The sequence below is a fragment of the Miscanthus floridulus genome, chromosome 6 (genome assembly GCF_019320115.1).
Source record: "Miscanthus floridulus cultivar M001 chromosome 6, ASM1932011v1, whole genome shotgun sequence".
NCBI lineage: Eukaryota > Viridiplantae > Streptophyta > Magnoliopsida > Poales > Poaceae > Miscanthus > Miscanthus floridulus.
The window spans coordinates 30,489,328-30,512,790 of NC_089585.1; the positions used below are offsets into that span (position 1 = coordinate 30,489,328).

Below are 23,463 nucleotides of genomic sequence, written 5' to 3' on the forward strand. Positions count from 1 at the left end.
GGTTTGCTCAACATTGCCGGCTTGGGTCAAGAACCGACAGTGTTATCTTGATCAACACTGCCGGCTTAAGCCATAATCCGACAGTGTTGGCTTGATCTACACTGCAGGTTTGGGCAAGAACCGACACCCTTGAAGCAAACGTCACTGTCGGTGGGGACTACAAACCGGCAGTGTTATTCAACTAGACACTGTCGGGTGGAGCCATGAACCAACACTATTGTCTGTAGATCAGTGTCGGTTTTTAAGAACTGACAAGTGATGTCAACCCCACATCACTGCCGGTATGCCACTGTCGGTTCAAAATCCGGCAGTGAAGGGGTTTTTTGAACCGGTAGTGATGTACAGATCTAGGGTAGTGAGTAGTCGTGTACAACAAGGCATAACAACCATATCTTTAATTTCCAGGAAAGTGCTCGGTAATGAACTTTGTAGCCTAGTTCAGCTTGTGAGCAAAAGACAGAGAACAAAAGGCTCTAGCTTTGCTTGGATGGTCAACAAGATGCTCATGGTAAAATGACAGATGGGTGTCATCAAAGCCTAGAAGACTAGAAACAACATCATACAGACCTTCAGGAAGTTTGTCGGGCATTTAGTCTTCTCTATAGCACAAGAGATTCTTTCCCTAACTTCTTTTATTGCATGTATGAGTCCATCATCTTCCCTCTCCTTTTCAGTTATCTTTGCTCTTTTGTTAGGCCTAGTAACTAAAGACGTTGCTCCATCAATAGCAGCAGTATCACCATCCCAACCATCTTCACCTTGTTCATTTTCACCAATTCCGGTTGCTAGAGGCTCATTTGATCCCTTTACATACTTCCCTATGGCTACAGTAGCACCAAAGATAGTAGCCATCTCACCATAGTGCTCAATAGGCTTGTTGAAGAATTCTGCATCAGCTTTATGGTCCTTGCATTACAATATATGGACAAACTATTAGACCAACTAGAAGATAATATTGAAATAAAAATTGTGGCACCAAGGGTACCGCAATATAGCTTGTATAATGCTCATGATCAAGTGAAATCACATAGTTGACTTCGTCCCAAAGAGCAGCACTCAAACTCCTAAGTTTGTTGATTTTCATATACTTCCTCTTCTTTATTCTAAGATGATTACTAATCTGCTCCCCAATCCTCTTGCACTTGAAAGGGTCATTCAAAGCCTTGGAACAAGAGTTCAAATGGGTCTTCTTGAAACCTGATGATGTTTTGCCACTAGCCACTATATTGGCAAGGTAAGTAAGCATGAAAGAAGACATTGCAGAAGGCCAAGTGACATGGCCAAAACAAATGCAGTGTTAGCCTAAACGGGTTAAACGACCGTTTAAACGACCACTAAATGGTAAACGGTTTTGTTTAGGGGGTAAACGGAAATTAAACAGTTGACTGTTTAAACAGTCAAAAATAGAAAAATGGTCTAAACGGCCTAAACGGAACGGAGATAAACAGTATTAAATGGGCTAAATAGTTGTTTAAACGGTTGTTTAGACGAACACGAGGTAAATCTAGTTTAGTTTTGTAAGGAAAATAGACCCTAGGCCCATTTACTTTGGATTTTGGTGTTTGATGACCAACACAACCAAATTGGACTAATAAATTTATAAGTGATTGTTTTGTAGTTCAATAGGGTGCAAGACGTGACATGGACAAAGGCGACGTGATGATCCGATGATCAACACCACAAGCAAGACCTTAGGAGCACAAGAGAAGACCCAAGATATCAAGCCAAGTCCAAGCACGAAAATAGGAACCAAGCCGTACGCAAGATCGTAAAGAAATGAGCTCACAGAAGTGACCGGACACTGTAAGAAAGTGACCGGACGCTCTGATCAGTGGCTCAGCAATAGCAGACGTTAGCAGCAGCGACCGGACGCTGAACATGTGAATCGACCGGACACACCAATGGCACTATTCATCAGTCCGGCAACACACTCAGCAAGTGACCAGACGCTGGTGGCAAACCGACCGGACGCAGGACAGCAGCGTCCGATCGAGTACAGAGAGGTTCTAGAGCGGCGAACTTATGACCGGACATGTCCGGTGGCAAGTGACCGAACGCTGGCAGTGTCCGATTAGTTGTTCGTGGCTCCAACGGTTGGGACTACCGAACGCGTCCGATAAGGACGACTCCAGCGTCCGGTCAGTAGCAGAAAAGCGGGATTTCATCCCCAACGGCTACTTTCTCAGTGAGGCTTATAAATACAACCACCAACCGGCCAAACGAGTAGAGTGGAGTTGAGGAAATATACCAAGGGTGTTGATACACTATTTTAGTGATCTCCACTTGCATAGTGCTTAGTGTTTTATTAGGTGATTAGCGTAGGTGCTTTGCGAAATGCTTAGGTTGATTAGACCACCGCTTATGCGCTTGCTCTAGGTTTAGGCCTAGTGTTTAGTGAGGTTTGCATACCTCTTACCACTCGGTGCTTGTGCGCACCATTATTGTACATTGGAGGGGCTTGTAGTCTTGTGAGATCACACCAACCGCGTTTGTGGTGTGACCGCCACCGTGTACCGAAGGGAACAAGGCCCATGACGTTTCGGCCAGAAGCTTGATAGCGAAGACAGCGAGGAGCATCCGGGAGAGGCTTGTCGGAAGGCACGTCGGAGACCCACTTGCGCGTGGGAAAGGCCCGAGGCTATCCACAGAGTTACCTAACCAGGAGCTTGGCCCTTGCGAGGGATTCCTTGCGAGGGGCTCCAACGAGGACTAGGGGGAAGCTTGCGCGCTTCTCGATACCTCGGTAAAAATACCGGAGTCGTTGATAGGAGTTTACATATCTCTACCTTACTCTTTAGCTTTCGCATTTATATTGATTGTATTACTCCTTTTTCGGTAGAGATAGCAATACACTAGCAAAACCATAGTTGCACATTTAGATAGTTTATCTTTTTCATAGGTGAAAGCTCTAGTTTGGTTTTGGTGAATTGATGAAACCCTAAGTGCTAACCTAGTTTATTAAGTGATCATGAAATAGGTAGCATATTCTAAGTGGTGAAGCAAATGAAGATCATGACATGATGATGGCGATGCCATGGTGATGATCAAGTGCTTGGACTTGAAAAAAAGAAAAAGAAAAAGAAAAGACTAAAGGCAAAGGTATAAATGGTAGGAGCCATTTTGTTTTGGTGATCAAGACACTTAGTGAGTGTGATCATATTTAGGATCGATAACCGTACTATTAAGAGGGCTGAAACTCATGTCGAAATGCGGTTATCAAAGTGCCACTAGATGCTCTAACTCATTGCATATCCATTTAGGATCTAGTGGACTGCTAACACCCTTGAAAATATTTGTGAAAATATGCTAACACATGTGCACAAGGTGATACACTTGGTGGTTAGCATATTTGAGCAAGGGTTAGAAACTTCACCGTCGCCCTATACAGAAAAGATGGAGGTCATTGTGAGTGACCGGACGCTGGTCTCGGAAGGACCAGCGCATCCGGTCTAAAGAAGCAACGAAGACGCTGGCGTCGGTCTCTAACCGGACGCTGGGTCACTTGGTGATCGGATGCTGAAGGGGTGTGTCCGGTCTTGTTGACGTGGCAGCGCATAGAGGAGACGCCGAGTGACCGGACGCTGGGTGAGTCCGGTTGAGCATGACCGGACGCGTTCGATCGTGAAAAATCGTTTCTAGATGCTTACTGGAAACGACCGGACGCTGAGGTCCAGCGTCCGGTCACTTCGCAGCAGCGCATCCGATCATCACTCGACTGTTGAGATCGGGTGAACAATATTTGAAGCCGATGATACGTGGTATGCATCGCACGACCGGACGCTGGGGTCCTGCGTCTGGTTGATCTGACCGGAGCATCCGGTCACCCCGAGTTGTGTCCAGTGAAGGGGTACAATGGCTCTATTTCGTGGGGGCTTCTATTTAAGCCTCATGGCTGGCTCTAGCTCACTATCTTGGCCATTTGTATTGACATAGCAACCTTGTGAGCTTAGCCAAAGCCCTTCCACTCATCTCCATCATTGATTCATCATCTTTGTGAGATTGGGAGAGAATCCAAGTGCATTGCTTGAGTGTTTGCATCTAAAGGCACTTAGTGTTCGTGTTTCGCTGAGGGATTCGCTTGTTACTCTTGGTGGTTGCCACCACCTAGACAGCTTAGAGCAGCGAGGATCGTCGAGCGGAGGGTGGCGATTGTCTCTGGGTCCGATCGTAGTGATTGTGAGGGGTTCTTGACCTTTTCCTGGCGGAGAGCCAAAAGGTACTCTAGTGGATTACTCGTGGCTTGTGTGATCCTCATCTTGTGTTGGTTGTGCGGCACCCTATTGAGGGTTTGGCGTGTGATGCCAATTAGCGCGTGAACCCCCAAGTGAGTGAATCGTCACAACGAGGACTAGCTTGTCGGCAAGCAAGTGAACCTCGGTAAAAAATTATTGTGTCATCATTTGATTCCGAAGTGATTGGTCTTCATTGTTATTCATTCTTACAATTGATTGGATCCTTCCTCGACACGGTGGTATAACCATCTTGCTCACTCTCTTTACATTACCGTAAATTAGTTGTCAAGCTCTTTAGTATAGCTAGTTGTGAGAGCTTGTTAGTTTGGTTAGTGTTGCTCTTTAGTTAGTTTTTGAGAGCACACTAACTTAGTGTAGTGTCATAGCTATTGTATGGATAGAAATTAAATAAACTAGAATTATGGTAGGTGGCTTATATTTTTAGTAGGCTAGCGCAACACTCATTTCGCCTCATAATTGTCTAATCGGTTTGTTAAGTGTTATTGTAGAAATTTTAATAGGCTATTCATCTCCCCCCTCTAGCCATTAGGACCTTTCAATAAGTTTTACTAATATTTATAAATGTGTACACTTGATATGTTACATGCATAAATATCTATATTGGTTCTTTTCACATGCATAAATATATATACATACCAAAATAATTAATTTTTACTCGGATAAATATGTATAAATGATAGAATACTTGATTTTTTACATGCACATATATAATTATATGTATTTTTTCTAAGTACAAAACCGTTTAGACCGTTTAACTTCATTTAAACACCGTGTAAACAGCCTAAACGCTAAACGAAGGGCGACCGTGTAAAGATCGTTTACCGTTTAGGAAAACATTGAACATACGTAAACCGAAGATCAAAATCTACGGCCACCCTGAGCAAAGAGTAGGAGTGGAGAGAGAGGAGTATGTAGGGGTATGGTGATGGTGAAGATAAGGACCGAAGGTGAGGAAAATCTGCGCGCGCTCCTGCGCGTCCGGGCCGACTGCAGATAAGCTTGTCCGCTCGTTTTCTGGTGGCCGAGATATACAGCATCTAAGGGGAATATACCATGTCCTGGATATCCATGCCCAGCCTATCCATAGAACCAAATAACCTTCGTCCATGATATCCCTATCCCATCCTTATATATTTCATGAACCAAACACACCCTTATTGATGCGGACCAGGTGCTCAATTTGTGGAGCAACTGCTCCCTGTGCTAAACTAGCTTGGTTAGTTGGTTGCTGGTTTTTCTTTGAATCTTTTACCTGTGTGCCATCATAAAATATGGTCCTGACCTAAATACAATTAAAAAGTTCGAACACACTCAGGTACCACTGCGCCAAAAAAATTTCTTCCACGCCATTCCGTCAGTCTCTAACGCTAGGGTGGGAGAAGTCCAAAATACCATTACCTGATCGCGTGAGTGTGGAGGTGAGGCATCGGAGACGATGCTGACCGCCATGGCGTCCCAGATCAGGAGCAACCAGCGGCACGGGCTTCTTGAGACGGTGCACCGAGCTCTGGGGCTGGATCCGAAGGCAAAGAGAAAGCTGGCGCCAGCTGCAGAAGGGGAGGGCGATTCAAGAGCTACGCGCGCATCTGTCATGGACGCCGAGGACATCGCTGCAGCCGCCACAGCGGGCTACGCCGCCCGAGCTCGAGGATGTCCGCGTCCGCCGCCTCAGCTACAGCCTTGAGCGCCCAGTATAAACACAGGTAAAAGACTCCTTTTCTTTGATCTTTGTACTTCCTCTTCATGGCTACTTCTATTTCTCGTTGAAATTCTTACGTGGTTTAGATGAGGTCCTGCTAATGCAGTATTTCTTTTCAGACAGTGCCTGCACCGTACCAATGCAACCGTGCACGTTCAGAGAGATTGTTAAGTTATGCTGTTGTGTTTGTTGAACCTGTTGCGCAGCTGACGCATTCTGGCTCATGTGCTTCAGTTGTGCATTCGGATTCTAGTGACGACTGAAGCTTGATGAATACCTGGTACACACCACAAACTCCAGCTCTGTTTGGCTGTCATTATAAGCCGGCTTATCATTCATGGTATAGTATTTTTCAGTCTTAACAAATTAGTCGTACAAATCAGCACAAGCGGCTTATGGACCAACCGAACAGAGGCAAAGATTGACTAAGCAAGTTTTTGTCCAGCCAATGAAGGTAAAATATTCTATTGCAAATGTTTTTAGAAAACTGGAGTTATTAGTCTGTGGATCAATTGCTGGTCAGCTAGATGGTGTTGCAAAATTGTTTTTATTGAAAATGCTAGTTAAGCTACAGGTTTATGCTGCCAAATTGGGGCTGATCAACTCAGTCAGTCAGTTGTTGGGTTTTGAGAGCCGGGTACAGAAATCCCATCGAGCATTTGGAAAGTACAAGCATGTGAAGGGATGGTTTGGTGGCGAAATACACCAAATGTTGTGCTTGTCGTTGGATCGATTTAGGTGGGTTTGGTTGCCCTTCTAAATTTTAATCGTTATTTTATTGAATGTTTGACACATGTATGGAATATTAAATATAGACTAATTATGAAATTAATTACATAGTTTGCGACTAATTTGCGAGACGAATATTTTAAGCCTAATTAGTCCATGATTTGACAATGTGGTGCTACAGTAAACATGTGCTAGTGATGGGTTAATTAGGTTTAAAAAATTCGTCTCATAGAGCACTGACGAATTATGTAATTTATTTTTTTTATTAATATCCGAACATCCTATACAACATCCTTTCGACACACCTCCTAAATTTTAGTTAGGCCCCGTTTAGTTGTCAAAAAATTTTGCATAGTAACTGTCACATCGAATCTTGCGGCACATGCATAGAGTACTAAATGTAGACGAAAAAAAAACTAATTACACAGTTGATCGAGAAATCGCAAGACGAAACTTTTGAACCTAATTAGTTCATAATTAGACACTAATTATCAAATACAAACAAAATGCTACAGTGAGCCAAAATCCAAAAATTTTTGGATCTGCACCCTTAGTAGATCCCACCACCACCTAATCTCGTCTCCAACAACAACGGTGTGGTTAGATGGGATGCAAGGACATAGGGCAGTAACTGCACCACCTAGAGCAGTAAATTGCTGCAGCAGTACACATGTCCGTGACTTAAAAGCTCGATCGTAATTTACTGACTCTATTTCTTTTCTCTCTTCGGCCGCGTTTAGTTGCATGTGGAATCTATTTTCAGTACTGCAGTGCACCGTGGCATTTCATTTGTATTGGATAATAATTGTCTAATCGTTGACTAATTAGGCTCAAAACGTTCGTCTCGCAAAGTACAACCAAACTGTGCAATTAGTTTTTGATTTCGTCAACATTTAGTAATCTATACATGTACCGCAAGTTTGATGTGACGGGAAATCTTCTTTTTGTATAGCGCTAAATTTAGAAAATTAGGGAACTAAACATGGCCTTCGTTTGAAATATTTCTCTTTAGTTTATCCTGAACTATAATATCCAGCTGTTTGATGCTTCGTTCGTGGCCGGGTGTAGTATGCAGTGAAAAGTGCATGCGTGTGATGTGCATTTGCTTCCAACTTGTGTACGTTAGTACCTAGTAGAGGCTAGCTATTAAAAGTCCCTCAAATGAGGAACGGCCTTTTTCAGAGATTCCGAAACTCGTAGGCTCCTGTTCCGCTTAACCATATTCAATTTGTCCGGTTAATTTGTTCGGTTTCTTTTTTCAATGCAAACAGTTTTTTTTTTCCGATCAGCGAACGATTTTTTTCCGATCAGCGAACGAGGCCGTAGTATCTTCACAGGAATTAATGTTACTTGTACTCCCTTCGTCCATGAAAACACGCCTCAGTACCATGTTTTAGTATATCATATTTAACCAATTATAAATAAAAAATTATAAATATTTATAATATCAAATAAATATCGTTAGATCAAATATGAAATATATTTTCATAAAAATTAATTTAAAGTTTAAATATAAATATTATTCATTAAAACCTTAGTTAAAGGTGAGCAACTTTATGTGAACAAAGAGTAGCTAGTCGCTGAATACCATGAGCAGTTCTAAGGTGTATTGTCAGCAAGCTTTTCCAAGCGTTAGTGAGGTTTGTTCGCTGGTCGGTTTCTGGGCTGATTTGTTGTGAGAAGAAAACATTGTTGGTTGACTGGTTTTGGCTGGCTGAACAAACGAACAGGGTATGTGTCCCGAAAACCAAACAAAGAAGTGACAAATTAATAATGTGAACACTTCCTAACAAAGACCACATAAGCCAAATAGCTTATACAACCGTAGAAGCAGCATGCACACACCGGCAGAATTTTGACTTAAACTGGCGAAAAAATATTATTCTCGTTGAATTGTTACGAAAGAAAAATACTATTTTGACTAAAAAAAAAAAGCCAACCAAACCGAATATGAGATAAGCGCAACGGGCCCAAACAGGTTTACCACAACACACATCACATAACATGTAGCATTATTCATGCCTGAAGAACGTCACCACCACCGGTACAACCAGTCACCAACAGCTAAACACCACGTCTCACATAGACAAAACTAATAATAAAGCAAACAAATGAAACACATCCAACTCTCCAATGCATGCAGGTAACTAAAAGCAGTACTAGAACACAAGCTATAGCTAGCTAGAACACAAGAACTGCTCATATGTAGCTAGGGGAAACCAATGCAACCAACCAACCACGCATGCACGCACGGCGACGACGTACTAGAGCATCACTCTACTACGGCGCTGGCCCGACGGACGGACGGAGTTCAGGGCTTGTTGGCGTGCTCGGGGACGGAGCCGGTGGTGGGGGAGCCAGGCATGCCACCGAAGCCGCTGAAGCCCGGGGAGCCGCCGCCGAAGAGGGGCATGCTGCCGGGCATGAACGACCCAGGGAGGCTGCTGCCGGCGGGCAGGCTGAACCCGGGAATGCCGACGCCGCCGGAGGTGCCGGGGAGGCCGCCGAACGCCGGGGACGCGCCGCCGCCGAGGCGGTCGAAGGGCGGGAAGGTCTGCGGCTGCACCACCGCGTCGTTGTCCGCCTTCTTCTCCGCCGCCGCCGTCGTCGTCGTCTTGATGTTCCTCGCCTCGGCGGTCGTCGCCACGGCCAGGGCCAGGGCTAGCAGAGCCGCCGCCACCACCATCATCATCTTGGAAGACCTCGCCATCGCGCGCTAGCTAGCTCTCGGCTCTCTTCTTGCTTGCCTGCCTGCTCGCTCTTGCTCCCTAGCTAGCTCCTCGACTAAAAGTCTCTCTCTTGCTGCTGCTGTGGTGTGTGGTCGTGAGGAGAGAGAGAGGTGGCGAGGCAGGTGCTTTATAGCGGGGGAGGCGGGCGGGGCGGGGGGCATTGAAGGCGGCGCAGCGCAGCGAGCTCATCGGCCGGGTCGCATGCAGAGAGCTAGAGGGACGGACGGACGGAGCAAGGGCAGCAGCAGCAGCGACGGTAGGTAGGTGGGGGGCGTTAAAGGATCGGAGAGGCCGGCTTAAAGGAGAGGCAGAGTACGTACTCCTACAGTCCTACTTGCTGCTGCTGCTCTTTACTGCGTGCCATCCTGTGAGTCTGTGACCGCCATTAAAATCTCCCCAGCACAGGTCACTTCACTTCACCACCCTTGCCCTTGCGTACGCATATGCATGGAGCCATCAGCCATGGACATGGAGATGGAGAGAGACGACGAAGGAAAGGCGGGATTTCTTTTTTTCACTCTCAGATCTCGATCGACGCGGTTGATTGATGAATGCTGGTGCGGGGACGCTGGCCGGCTAGCTGTGCTGGGCCTGTGCAGTGCAAGCCTTTGAAATTGAAATGCAGTGAAAGCTTGCATTGGCATTTCTGGCAATTCTGCTAGCTACGGCTGCATGCAATTGCAATGCATGGTGGGTGGTGACGGACGGGGGACCGGGCCGGTTACGGCAGCGGTAGTAATGTGCGGGCGTGGCCGTATCGTATCGTTCTACCACTGGACGGAACGAAGACGATTGGTGAGCGTTGCGTTTCCGTTAGCCTGGAATAGTACGTACTATACGCGTCGTTCAGAGATGGATCGGAGTAGTGGTAGTGGTAGTAACTGCGCTGCTGCCATTGCAGCTGGATCGGAGGTAGCGGCATCGGAATTGATCGAAGCGACTGTGGTCATCCCAACACGTGAGTGCGGTAATGCTATTCGCCATGACAGTTAAGCGCCGATCGGGTCGACCATCGTTTTTAACTTAGGTACCGTTTAGTTCCACTTCATTTTGTAAAATTTTTCAAGATTTCCCATCACATCGAATCTTTGAACGCATGCATTAAGCATTAAATATAAATAAAAAATAAAACTAATTACACAGTTTAGACGAAATTCACGAGACGAATCTTTTAAGCCTAATTAGACTATGATTGGACACTAATTGCCAAATAACAACGAAAATTCTACAGTACCATTTTCAAAAAAAATCGCCAACTAAACAAGGCCTTAGTTACGCTGGCGTGCCAGATATATACCCTCAGGTTTGTCATTGCCACCTGCGCATGCACTTGGTAGGATATATATACACACACACTTTCTGGGTCGTTTACTGTTGGTAGGAGTACTAATAATAAGTAGGATGCGGGCTGTGTGGCAGTGATAATATGCGTGTTTCATTTGCATGCACGGTGGCTCAAACTGAACTAAAACTGCACCTGATTTTCTTAAAAGGAGAGTAGTGTAACTAACCACTGCTTCTGTTGTGCGTAATTTACGAAGGTAAGAAACAAGTACTCGCATAAGTGATCGGCACTGTTGATGCATGCACGCCAGATGCATGGATCGGCCGGTGCACTCGCATGAACATTAAACAGATGTATGGTTTGTGGAACGGATGGTAGTCGTTGGTGACATAATGCTATGGGCACGGGCAACCTATATGCCCTAAGAGGAATAAAGGGGGATTACGACAGCACCTTATAATTTTATATATATAAAAAAGAACTACGGAGTAATAAATCGCTTCATCATGCCCTCTTATTAGAATGGTATGGAGTACTAGAATGTTTGGAGAAAATGATGACTTTATGTCTTATTATTGTGCCGAGCTAGTTTATTTTATATATAGTCTACATAAAAAAAAGTGACACTGCTCTTCCGATCCAGCAGCATGGAGTAATTGCATTCTTCTGTTGTGACCCAACTAGTAGATAAGTACTCCCTCCGTCCCAGAATATCTGTCGCTTTCGTTTTCCGAGAAATAATTTTAACAAAATATATATTAAAAAATATTAATATTTATGATACATAATTAGTATCATCGGAAAGATCTTTGAATCTAGTTTTTTAATAAATTTATTTGGAGATACAAATGTTGCTAGTATTTTCTACAAATCGAATCAAACTTATGGCACGAAAACCGGAAATGACAAATAAATCGGCACAGATGGAGTAGCTCAGATATAGTAGCTCTGTTTTTCTCATGTTTTCTTCCCCGGAATGCCCGGATGATGCTATAAAAACCATGTACGTACTGAACTTTCTTCTATGCAGGTGGAGGGCGAGACGAACATTGCTCCTCCTCTAGTGAACTCGTTCAACTGAGGCCGTGTTTAGTTCGCGAAAATTTTTGGGAAATGGTACTGTAGCACTTTCGTTGTTATTTGGTAATTAGTGTCCAATCAGTCTAATTAGACTTAAAAGATTCGTCCCGTGAATTTCGTCTAAACTGTGTAATTAGTTTTATTTTTTATTTATATTTAATGCTTCATGCATGCATCCAAAGATTTAATGTGATGAGGAATCTCGAAAAATTTTGTAAAAGGGAAGGGAACTAAACAGCACCTAACAACCTGATCACGGTGCCGGTGTGGGGCCGGGACCGGGGAACCTAGCACACAAGAGCAGCGGAACATGCTGCCTTGTTAGCTTGGTGTTGGGCCGCACTTTTTTAGCGAAAAAATAGTATTTTTGTATCATAACAAATCAGCGAGCACTGGACGTGATTCTGGTGGATCATAGCACATCCACACTTGTGGATTGTATTAGAAGGCAAACGTGATTAGCCCATTACTCCATTAGGATCACTAGCCTAATGGCATATGAAGACACTAATTTCCAGATTAATTAGCACATACCACAATGGCACAAATAGCAGAAGATGGCACATGCCTGCTCGGAGCAGGCGTGTGGTAGGAGATACGCCAAGCCTCCTAGATCGACCTCCTGGTTCTCGGTGGAGCAGCAGAGGACATCAGTCTTCAAGTCGACTGTCGTGCCATCTTGATCGGGTAGATTAGGGACATCGAGTGTACAGCTAGTCATTAACCCGTTAGGAGTCACGGGTGTCCCTTCCTTATAGCACGCGTCAGTTGGGACCGAGCCAAGAGAGAACTGGTCTTCACGTCCGATCAACATGCATCAGTTAGAAGTGGTGGGCCCATGGCCCTTAGGACTCAGTCATCAAAGATAAGCTGAGATCAACTCTAACATTCTTCACCTTGATCAAATGACTTAACATATAAGTCCACTCTTAACTTAACATTATCAGTCCACTCTTAGTAGAAGAGCATATAGAGGTAATGTGTTGTTACAATGGTTTATAAACGCTACTGGCCCTGTTCGTTTGTCTTATAATCCGTACTTTTTAGCTTATTTTTTCAACCGGAACAGTGTTTTTCTCTCACAATAAATCAGCCGGAACAGTGTTTCGGCTTGTTTTTTCAGCGAAGCGAACGGGGCCACTGTAACCTCAATACTTACAATATATGTCAATCACTTAGATAGGATAATCACTTATGCATAATGGGAGGTGACCCTTTACTTATGGTCCAATTGTGCATTTTGTTTATATAAACGTGCACACATAAAGGAGAAAACAAACATGTTTCCATAATCAAGATTTAAGATCTCAATTTGTTCGATAATAATAGGCTGTCATTTCATCTTTATGCAGGCAAGATCTGAGGGAGGGCAAGCCTAAAGTAGGAAATCATCAAACTAAATATATGCTTCACATCTTATACACTAGTAGAGAATAGACCTTTGATCCTCGGCCAAAATAGGCTCTAGTCCCGGAATTTTTTGCCCCCGAGACTAGAAATACCTTTAGTCCCGGTTGGTGGCTCCAACCGGGACTAAAGGTCCCTGCCCAACGGCTACTGCGCCAGACAGAGGTGGCAGGGACCTTTAGTCCCGGTTGGAGCCACCAACCGGGACTAAAGGTATACTTTTACTCCCGGTTGGTGGCTCCAACCGGGAGTAAAGGTCTACTCCCGGGCCGTGGCTGCGCCCGGGGTTGGAAAGTTACCTTTAGTCTCGGTTGGATCTATCAACCGGGACTAAATGTTCTCCCTTTATAAATCGGACGTCTCCTATTCCTCCCCGAGCCCGTGCTCAGCACATTTTGAAGCTCACTGCAGTAGTGTTCTTGCTTCCTCCCTCCCTCCATTGTTCCTCCATCCATTCTTCGATTCCTCCGTCGATTTCTTCGATTCCTCCGTCGATTCTTCAGTTGTAAAGGTTACCAATCTCATACTCTCATTTTTTTACCATTTTCTTATGCCATTTTATTCACTATATATATTTATGGTTCTTTATTGTGGTTTTTTTCATTTGTAAGCAATTTGAGCTCAAAATCACTTTAAGCTTGCATATTTACATGAAAGAAGGTTAAAGTATATATAAATATAAAGTTAGAAAATAGTTAGAAAATTATAGCAAATCCGTACTAGTTGAACTTGCGGACCGTGTTCAGGTCGGCGAGGATGTTCTCTGCCGAGCGGTAACGGACGTCAAGAAGGAGCTTTGATTCTACGAGGGAGAGCGATAACGGTCGTGGAAGACCGTGTTCCCTTCCTCGTAGAATCGGAGCTCTTCCTTGACCAAGTACGGTGCCGTCCGGTGGAGAAATGCTCGCCGAGCTGATCACGTAAGCAAGATCAACTAGTACGGATGGTTATTTATTCACATGTCCCGATATCGTCGTAGTAGTCTGTCAATCACCGTACCTAAACGTAGTATATATAAATAAAAACTTAGAAAATAGTTAGAAAATTATAGAAAATCCGTACTAGTTGAACTTGCGGACCGTGTTCAGCTCGGCAAGCATGTTCTCTATCGAGCGGTAACGGACATCAAGGAGGAGCTTTGATTCTACGAGGGAGAGCGACAACGGTCGTGGGAGACCGTGTTCCCTTCCTCATAGAATCGGAGCTCTTCCTTGACCAAGTACGGTGCTGTCCGGTGGAGAAATGCTCGCCGAGATGATCACGTAAGCAAGGTCAACTAGTACGGATGGTTATTTATTCACACGTCCCGATATCGTCGTAGTAGTCTGTTATGTGTGTACATTCCCATTCTTCTGTTAATTTGCGGAAATATCATATGAATTACTTACCTGCCGCAGTAAAAGACGAGAACACAATGACCATTAAAAATATCATTGTTTAGAGATCTAGATAATTTTATAGTTTGTTAATTTTATTTGTTTATAAAAGAAGAAATTTATAGTGTATTAAAAAATGAGTATAGAGAGTAGATGGCAACTGCTTCCGGGTCCTCGGCCTCTCATGGGTTTCCAAAGCGACTTAGGCCGGGCCTTCCTCTCATTCCATGCGGCAAGTGTCGTGATGAGACGAAGATTGTGATGGAGTACCGAGTGAAGAAGGAGGGTCCCAACAAGGATCGTATCTTCTACAAGTGTCCGGATCGCAATGTGAGTTATTTTATCGTATTTAATGATTATGGTTAGTTTATACCTATTTTCATGATGGTTGTGATTAAAGTTCTAATTTTTTGTTTTAATTTCAGTGGGATGGCAGTGGATGATGTTTAGGCTTCTACTGGGAGGAAGAGTATGTTGAACTCGTGCAAAAATATCTTGCACAACAGGCAGATACGACGGCTAATGAGGCAGTGATCCAGCCGAAGAAGCCCAAAGATGTTGTACAATCGGGGGATCTGTCTGTTTTAGTTGAGATTGGTCGCGAAATTCTTGTGCTCCTGAAATGTATTTTAGCTTTAGTTCTTTTAGTGGTAGTTGGGATTGTCTACATTGTAGCGATGCTTTCATAAATTTGTATCTTTTGTGGTGGCACGCATGTTGTATAAATAATTAATTATGATCTAGGTTTTAATATAATATTTATGTCATGTAATGCAGATGAGCCGTTATTGGATGTATAATGCTGATCGCCGCTCACAAGAGTTCATTGACGGCGTGCATTCTTTGTTACGTGCGGCCGAGGCAAACAAACGCGACGGTTTCATGTGCTGCCCATGTGCCATATGTAAGAATACGGTGGAATATCCTTGCTCAAGGACTCTTCATTCACACTTGTTCAAGTCGGGTTTCATGCCAAACTATATTTGTTGGACAAAGCACGGAGAAACCGGTGTTGTAATGGAAGAAGATGAAGAAGAACAATGGGACGACAATAATATTATTCCTGATGGTGCGTGCTTCAATGATACTGCAATGGGAGAAGCTGAAGAAGAGGTAGCCGCAGAAGATGAGCCGGCTGATGATCTTTGTCAGGTCATTCGTGATGCACAAGAGAATGTGAAAGTGAAAAGGAGAAGATCAAGTTCGAGCGGATGCTAGAAGATCACAAGAAATTGTTGTACCCAACTTGTGATGCAGGGCAGAAAAAGTTGGGAACCACACTAGAATTGCTGCAATGGAAGGCAAAGAATGGTGTATCTGACAAGGGATTTGGAGAGTTACTAAAAATCCAAAAGAAGATGCTTCCGAAGTACAATGAATTGCCCGCCACTACCTACGAAGCAAAACAAGTTGTCTGTCCTATGGGGCTAGAAATAGAGAAGATACATGCATGTCCTAATGACTGCATCTATACCGTGGCAAAGAGTACGAGAAATTGGATGCATGCCCGGTATGCCATGCGTCGCGGTATAAGATCAGGCGAGATGACCCTGGTGATGTTGAGGGCGAACGTCCGCGTAAGAAAATCCCTGCCAAGGTTATGTGATATGCTCCTATAATACCACGCTTGAAACGTCTGTTCAGAAACAAAGAACATGCAAAATTGTTACGATGGCACAAAGAAGACCGTAAGGTAGACAATATGTTGAGACACCCTGCTGATGGGTCCCAGTGGAGAGCAATCGACAGAGAATTCCCGGAGTTTGCAAATGATGCAAGAAACTTAAGGTTTGCTTTAAGTACAGATGGTATCAATCCTTTTGGAGAGCAGAACAGTAGTCATAGCACTTGGCCTGTTACTCTAAGTATCTACAACATTCCTCCTTGGTTATGCATGAAGCGGAAGTTCATTATGATGCCTGTGCTCATCCAAGGCCCGAAGCAACCTGGCAATGACATCGATGTGTACCTGAGACCACTTATTGACGAACTTCTCATTTTGTGGAATAAAGAAGGTGTACGTGTGTGGGATGAGTACAAACAGGAACACTTTGATCTGCGAGCATTGTTGTTCGTAACAATCAATGATTGGCCTGCTCTAAGTAATCTTTCAGGATAGTCAAACAAGGGATATAATGCATGCACACACTGCTTCGGTGATATTAGAGGTGTATTCTTGAAAAAATGTCGAAAGGTCATGTACCTTGGCCATCGTCGATTTCTTCCTGCAAATCACCCCGTAAGAAAGAAAGGTAAGCATTTTAAAGGGAAGGCAGACCACCTGACCAAGCCTCGCAACCGAACCAGTGAGGATGTACTCGATATGGTCAATGATGTGAAAGTCGTCTTTGGAAAAGGACATGGAAGCCAACCTATTCCGAAAGACGCTAACGGTCACGCACCCATGTGGAAGAAAAAGTCCATATTTCGAGACATGAGGGGAGACTAAGTGGAAAGGGGACACTAGGGAGGAAAACATATATTGGTACGGATGATGATTATTTCAATAAAGCGCACTACACAGTTCTACAGAACTCCTCTTTGGTAGATCCGTATATTGAGACACACAAGGATCTCTTATGATCTGAGTTTCCAGGGAAGACTGAAGCTTGGATTACGCATAAGCACATGGAAACTTTCGGCGGTTGGTTGCGAAAAAAATGTCAAGGTGATGAGAGCATCCATGAGCAACTGTATTTATTGGCTATGCAACCATCATGGCATATCGTCACATACAAAGGGTACGAGATAAATGGGAACATATTCTACATAGTAGCCCAAGATAAAAGGAGTACCAACCAAAACAGTGGTGTCCGCATAGATGCCACAGACCCGAATGGGAATAAGCAGACATATTATGGACGCATAGATGAAATATGGGAACTAGAATATGCACCTACTTTGAAGATCCCATTGTTCAAGTGCCAATGGGTCAAGGTGACCGGAGGTGGGGTAACAGTAGACAACGAGTATGGAATGACAACAGTAGACCTTAGTAATATTGGGTACAAAGACGAACCATTCGTCCTTGCCAAGGATATGAATCAGGTGTTCTATGTCAATGATATGTCTACCAAACCAAAAAGAGGGAAAACGATAATGACTCAACCAAAGAGCCAAAGCGCCACATAGTTCTTTCAGGGAAAAGAGTCATCGTGGGAATTGAGGACAAGTCGGACATGTTAGAAGAATATGAAAAGGATGACCGAATTCCGCCCTTCAAAGTGAACAAAGACCCTAGCATCTTGGTAAATGATGAGGACACTCCATGGTTACGAAGCGATCATAACCAAGGGACATACGTAAAGAAGAAGTTCACTGCTGTGCCCACTTGATGATATAGTGATTTAATATAGTGTGTGTTTGAGATATTATGTAATAATTATGAATTCAGATATTTATTATGTCATGTTTCAAATTAAATCAATGTTTGATTTGGTGGGATTTCTCTCTCAAAAAGGTAAATTAGGATACTGAGTGATGAAAAATTAAAATATTAACGTTAAAATGATGTGAAAACAAATTTCCTGTCCAAAACCAATAATTTTAATAATTTTAATTAAACACTACATTTTTGCATTAACGAAATAATAAATATTAGTTACATTATGTTTTATAATTCTAACAAAAAATAAAAAAAGTTAGGTTATCGATTTTTCCTATGTGCAATAAACAAAAATAAAATCCATATTTTTAACAAAATAATTTTATGCCTTTTATTTAATTTACTATGTATTTAATAAAAACTATTGCATTTCTATTGTATTTAACAAGACTATTGCTTAAAACAGGCGGGAAACGAAACTGCAGGCCACCTTTACTCCCAGGTGGGAAGCCCACCCGGGAGTAAAGGTGGGCTGCAGTTTCGTGGCCCGCCAAAAAAAAGCCTTTACTCCCGGTGCGTGTTACCAACCGGGAGTAAAGGTATACCTTTACTCCCGGTTGGTAACACGCACCGGGAGTAAAGGCACCTTTACTCCCGGTTGGTAATACGCACCGGGAGTAAAGGATTTTTACTCCCGGTTGGTGGCTGGCACCGGGAGTAATTCTCCTCTGCTATATAACCTCCAGCGCCTGGCAGATCGATCCGCTCGTCTTCTTCCTCGTCGAACACCGCCGCCCTCTTCTTCCTCGCGCCGCGTCCGTTCGCCTTCCGTGACACCGGCGCCGCCGTCTTCTTCCTCGTGCGGCCTCCACCGCGTGCGCCCGTGCCCCTCCTCCGCGCTTGCCCATGGCCCTCCACCGCGCCCTCCTCCGCGCCCGAGGCCCTCCACCGCGCGTTGCCCCACCGCGCCGGCCCGAGGCCCTCCAGTACGTACACTGCCGAGCTTGATCGAGGTGATATATTCGTCGATCTCTTTGTACATTCGTCCAAGCCCTCCACTGCCGAGTTATAGATCACGTCGAAAACTACAACTTTGGTGTAAGCCATGTCAAAGGTCGAGGTCGATTGAAAATTCCAAATTTTGAATCACAAAATCTAGAAACTAAAAATGAATATTTGGAACTCTAAATGATTTTAAATAAAAACATATCTTAAGGCAAGTTTTGAATATTTGGAACTCTAAATGACAAGTATAATTAAGGATCACCAATGAAATTACTTTAGAAATTAATTAGATCGATGTAAATCCATGGCTTGTATAATAAACACGCTATATATTATTTGGAAACAACGCTACGAACCATCCGCTAATGATCCAGCCCATCAACCGCCATATATTCATCACTATATCATATGCCATTATTTCAAGATGCAGTTTCAATAGAAGAATTTTTTCTATCTTCATAGATCAATGTTTGTTAATGAAATTTTATCCAAATATATTCATGTAGGGTCTTTTTTTGAAGGATTTGTTGTAGGATATATAATGGTCAAATAGGAACTCAATTTTGATACCCAGTTTGTAAACTAAGCGTTTTTTAGTTTATCAAAAATATCACATGTGATGATGTTAGCAGTTTTTGTTGGACTTGCATGCATGGCTACAGACAAATGAAGGAAAACTTCAATGTTTCTTCATTTGTGAACTTTGAATATACAGATATAATATATTAATGTTGCTAAAGTAATATGAGCATTACATATTTTTTTCCGGGAAGACTATCTTCAAACTTTATATCATAGCATCAGAGATCGCCTGTAGAAGAAGAAAATAAATTCTTATCATTTCGGAAATAGTAATGGTTATATGAGCAATAAGACACATATACTTATATTTCATAATGACTTATACTTACATTATTAACATAGAATTTTCTCATATGATAAAGGACTACATGGTTCACATGGTACATAGGATCACAACATCACGCACCGACACCGCCCCGGCCCGCCTCACGTCGTCGTCGTCGTCAGCACGCCGGCCCGCCTCACGTCATCGTCGTCAGCACACCGGCCACCGTGCCGACACGTATATATATACGTCATTTGTATTCATATGCATTTCGTCCATGCGTTTCTATGTATACGGCGGAGCACCGCCGCCCTTGTACGGGACTGGCTCCCGATTAGTACCCGTGAATGGAAGAAGAAGACCAATGCTCCTCATATCAGTTTTGTCTCCGATCGTGACAAGGCGTTAATTTGGAATGATGTCTTGGTACATTTCACGCTCCAAACAGATGATTATGATGATATAATAGATGATGATGAATTGAAGGAGCGAGTTAGGGATTGGGCAATGAAGAAGATGGCCACCCAGTTTCAGACTTGGAAGAAACACCTATACACGACGTATGTCAAGAAGAACATAGCACCAGATTTTACTGTCCCAGGCCCAATCTCAAAGCAGAGGCCCTATTGGGATGAGTTTGTACAGTACAAGACTTCGGAAGAGGGTGTGAGTCGGGTGATAAAGAACCAACGTAATGCCCAACAGAAGACATACCACCATACCTTGGGATCAGGTGGCTACCCGACTGCCATTAAGAAGTGGAACAAAATGGAAGCAGACCTTCTTGCCAAGGGTATCAGACCAGAATCACTCGAGTGGGGAGAACGTGCAAAGAATTGGTTTTTCGCTCATGGGGGAACACTAGACCAGGAGACAGGGAAGTGCGTTTATGGCGCAAGACTGCAAGAAGCAGCAGAAAGATTGTTTTATGCTCAGAGAGCTACTGCTAGTGGTGCGTTTAGGCCCAACAGAGAGAAGGATGAGCTGACATACGCCATCGGGACTATTGAACATGGTGGCCGAACTAGAGGCAAAGGAAGTGTCTCGTGGGAGCATGGATTCCCTCAGGACAGACCTTCCTACAGAAGTCGCCAGAGAAAGAAGGAAGAAGAGGCACACCGGCTCCAGAGGTTGGAGGAAGCGGTGCGTGAAGCACAGGAGCGGGAAAAAAACCTTGAAGCGAGAATGCAGGAGGAAATCAAAAGGCAAGTGCAAATAGCAGTGAGTGCAAGCAAGCAGGCATCAGAGCCAGGAATCAACATTAGCCAATCTGTTCAGTTGAAAAGTAGCTGTGCTTCCACGGAGATACCAAATCAAGGGGACACAGGACTGCGCTTCCCTGTGGATGACGTCACTGAACCTTGTACAACGTGTGAGCTACACATTCCGAAGGAGAATTCCACAATCAAGGTGGCTATCGGTCTTGTTAATCCTATCGACCGAACCAAGACACCAAGGATTCATGGGAATATAATCCAAGAAGGATATACTACCATCTCGGTAGATAAAGCTGAAAAAGGTTTTAGTGATTTGCCTCTTGACATTCCTGGAGGTGATGGCGAGAAGACTCTAGGAGAAGCGGAGAAGACATTCATTCTATGGCGCAAGCGCTACATCATCATTCCAGGGATGTCGGCTCCACCTCCTTCTGAACTACCTCACCATAGGTACGTGCGGATGAAAACACTACATCATTAATTTGTATTGGCTTAAATAATTAACAATCTGCTCATAATAATATGTCATTCCTTTTTTGTAGCAGATCCTCCCCCAACCTAAATCCAATTATTCAATCGCCAGATCATCATAGTGCTCTGTACGATGACATTGTGTTGGAAGACGAGGCTGCATCCACACCCTCTCCAAGGAGGTCTCCAACGCCGCAGCCGCCACCTCCAAGGAGGTCTCCAACGCCACTGCCAACACCACCAAGGAGGTCTCCAACGCCTCCCCCGCCCCCGCCTACCAAGAAGCCTAGCAAGAGGCCAGCCCCTCAAACGAAGAACCAGTCCCCGCCTGCAAAGAAAGCCACCGTGAAACCAAGGGCTATTCCCAAAATAATATCGGAAGAGAAGGAAGAAGGAACCGATGCATATAAAAAAGACATGTCTAGATTCTATGACAAACTTAAAATGAATCAAGAAGCAAGGAGAAACCCAGAGAAACCGTACTTCTTCGTAGCTCTGGATATTTTAAGAAAAAAGGTGACTTCTTACCAGCAACAACAGCGGGAATCTCGTAAGCCGTCCAAATCAACGTTATCAGACTATGACCGCACTCTCACCAAGTCAATTGAGGCAGCACAGAAAAAGAAGCGGGCAGGGAAAGGAGTTGCCCAACTCGGACAACAAGCGCACCAATCAATCCCCCCGCTAGTTGTTGGTAATGAATATGGTTCGAATTTAGGATTAATGCATCAGGCAAACATACCTCCGGATGTCGATTTGGATCACCTTGGTGAATTTCTTGATGAGACTGGTCTCGACCTTTACCAGATGTTTGGTGATGGAAACATTGAGAGTGCGGCGGAGGTTGATATTTGGAAGAAAAAATTTGTACTAGGCCAGAGTCTATACAACCCTCAAGCCTTATCTGATCTAGGGACGAAATGTACCTGCTAAACAAGTGGTACATGCAGGCATCTACCAGTGGAGACTTCTGTGTTGGTGTCAGAATTAGAGATGAACATTGGTTCCGTGGCGATGATGTTATGTATGTTGACTTTACAGAATTTCATCAACTATGCCACCTGACCTCTCTGGACAAAGTTATCATTAGCTGCTATTGCCTGTAAGTAATAATTCTTTCGATCTATTATTAAACTCATCATATGTGTGTATATGCATATAAATTATCCTAACAAGTACTATATATATGCAGATTTACAATGACAGAGCTCAGAAAGGAAGGCTGCAATGAAATTAGTTTTGTTGATCCCCATATAGTATTCAAAGACCCAATTACTCCAATGACTAATTGGAAGTCTGAGTCAGAGAGTAACATCATGAACTTCTTAGTGAACCAACGCCACAAGAAGGATATACTCTTTCCCTATAACTTCAAGTGAGTGTTAATCATGTCGATCATAGCCTTAATGGTTCATATGTTGAATGTAGTTAATTAATGAGTGTTATGCGTTATATCCTATAAACACATACAGCAATCACTGGATATTGATGGACATCGATCTGGTGAAAAGTCACTTGATAATCTATGACTCGATGAGAAAACCACAACAAGACTACCAAGATATGATAGATATTATCCAGAGGTAATTTCGGGATCTCTAGCAACTATATATACACACAAACATGATGATTAACTATATCTGATGACGTGGCAAATTTTTTATTGGGCAGTGTTTGGAAAACCTTTATTGAGAAGCAACACATGGAAAAATGCAAAGCGCCACTGAATGTAATCCCTTTGAAAGTAAGTCCCCTGAATCGCATCATCTTTATTAATTAAACATATAGCTTTCACCGGATCACCAGATTGGATGACAAATCTTTTTCTCGTAAAGTGGTGTCTGAGGCAGGAACAGGGGAACAACTATTGTGGTTACTATGTTTGCAAGTTTATCAAGGTGCTCTCCCAAAGAACTCCTACAGAGAGACTCAAAGTACGTTAAAAATACACTATATATTCATTTAATTATTATTATTGATTGTGTTACTATGTCTTTATATATATATATATGTACATATATTAATTTATTTTCCTTTAAT

The 23,463-nt window shown here is 43.5% G+C and overlaps 2 protein-coding genes across 2 annotated transcripts; both read right to left on the reverse strand.

Annotated features, from left to right (window-relative positions):
• Positions 1–433: 433 nt before the first annotated feature.
• Positions 434–1,270, reverse strand: LOC136460441 (uncharacterized; the record flags this gene model as incomplete). The annotated part of the gene is made up of 3 exons (XM_066460134.1): positions 434–586; positions 628–906; positions 986–1,270. Coding segments are annotated over 3 exons (717 nt in total), but the record flags the coding sequence as incomplete, so codon positions are not given.
• A 7,390-nt stretch (positions 1,271–8,660) lies between these two features.
• On the reverse strand, positions 8,661–9,517 carry LOC136457998 (MFS18 protein-like). The gene has a single exon (XM_066458009.1). The coding sequence runs from the start codon at positions 9,389–9,391 to the stop codon at positions 8,993–8,995; it is 399 nt and encodes a 132-aa protein (XP_066314106.1). The 5' UTR covers positions 9,392–9,517; the 3' UTR covers positions 8,661–8,992.
• Between the last annotated feature and the right edge of the window lie 13,946 nt (positions 9,518–23,463).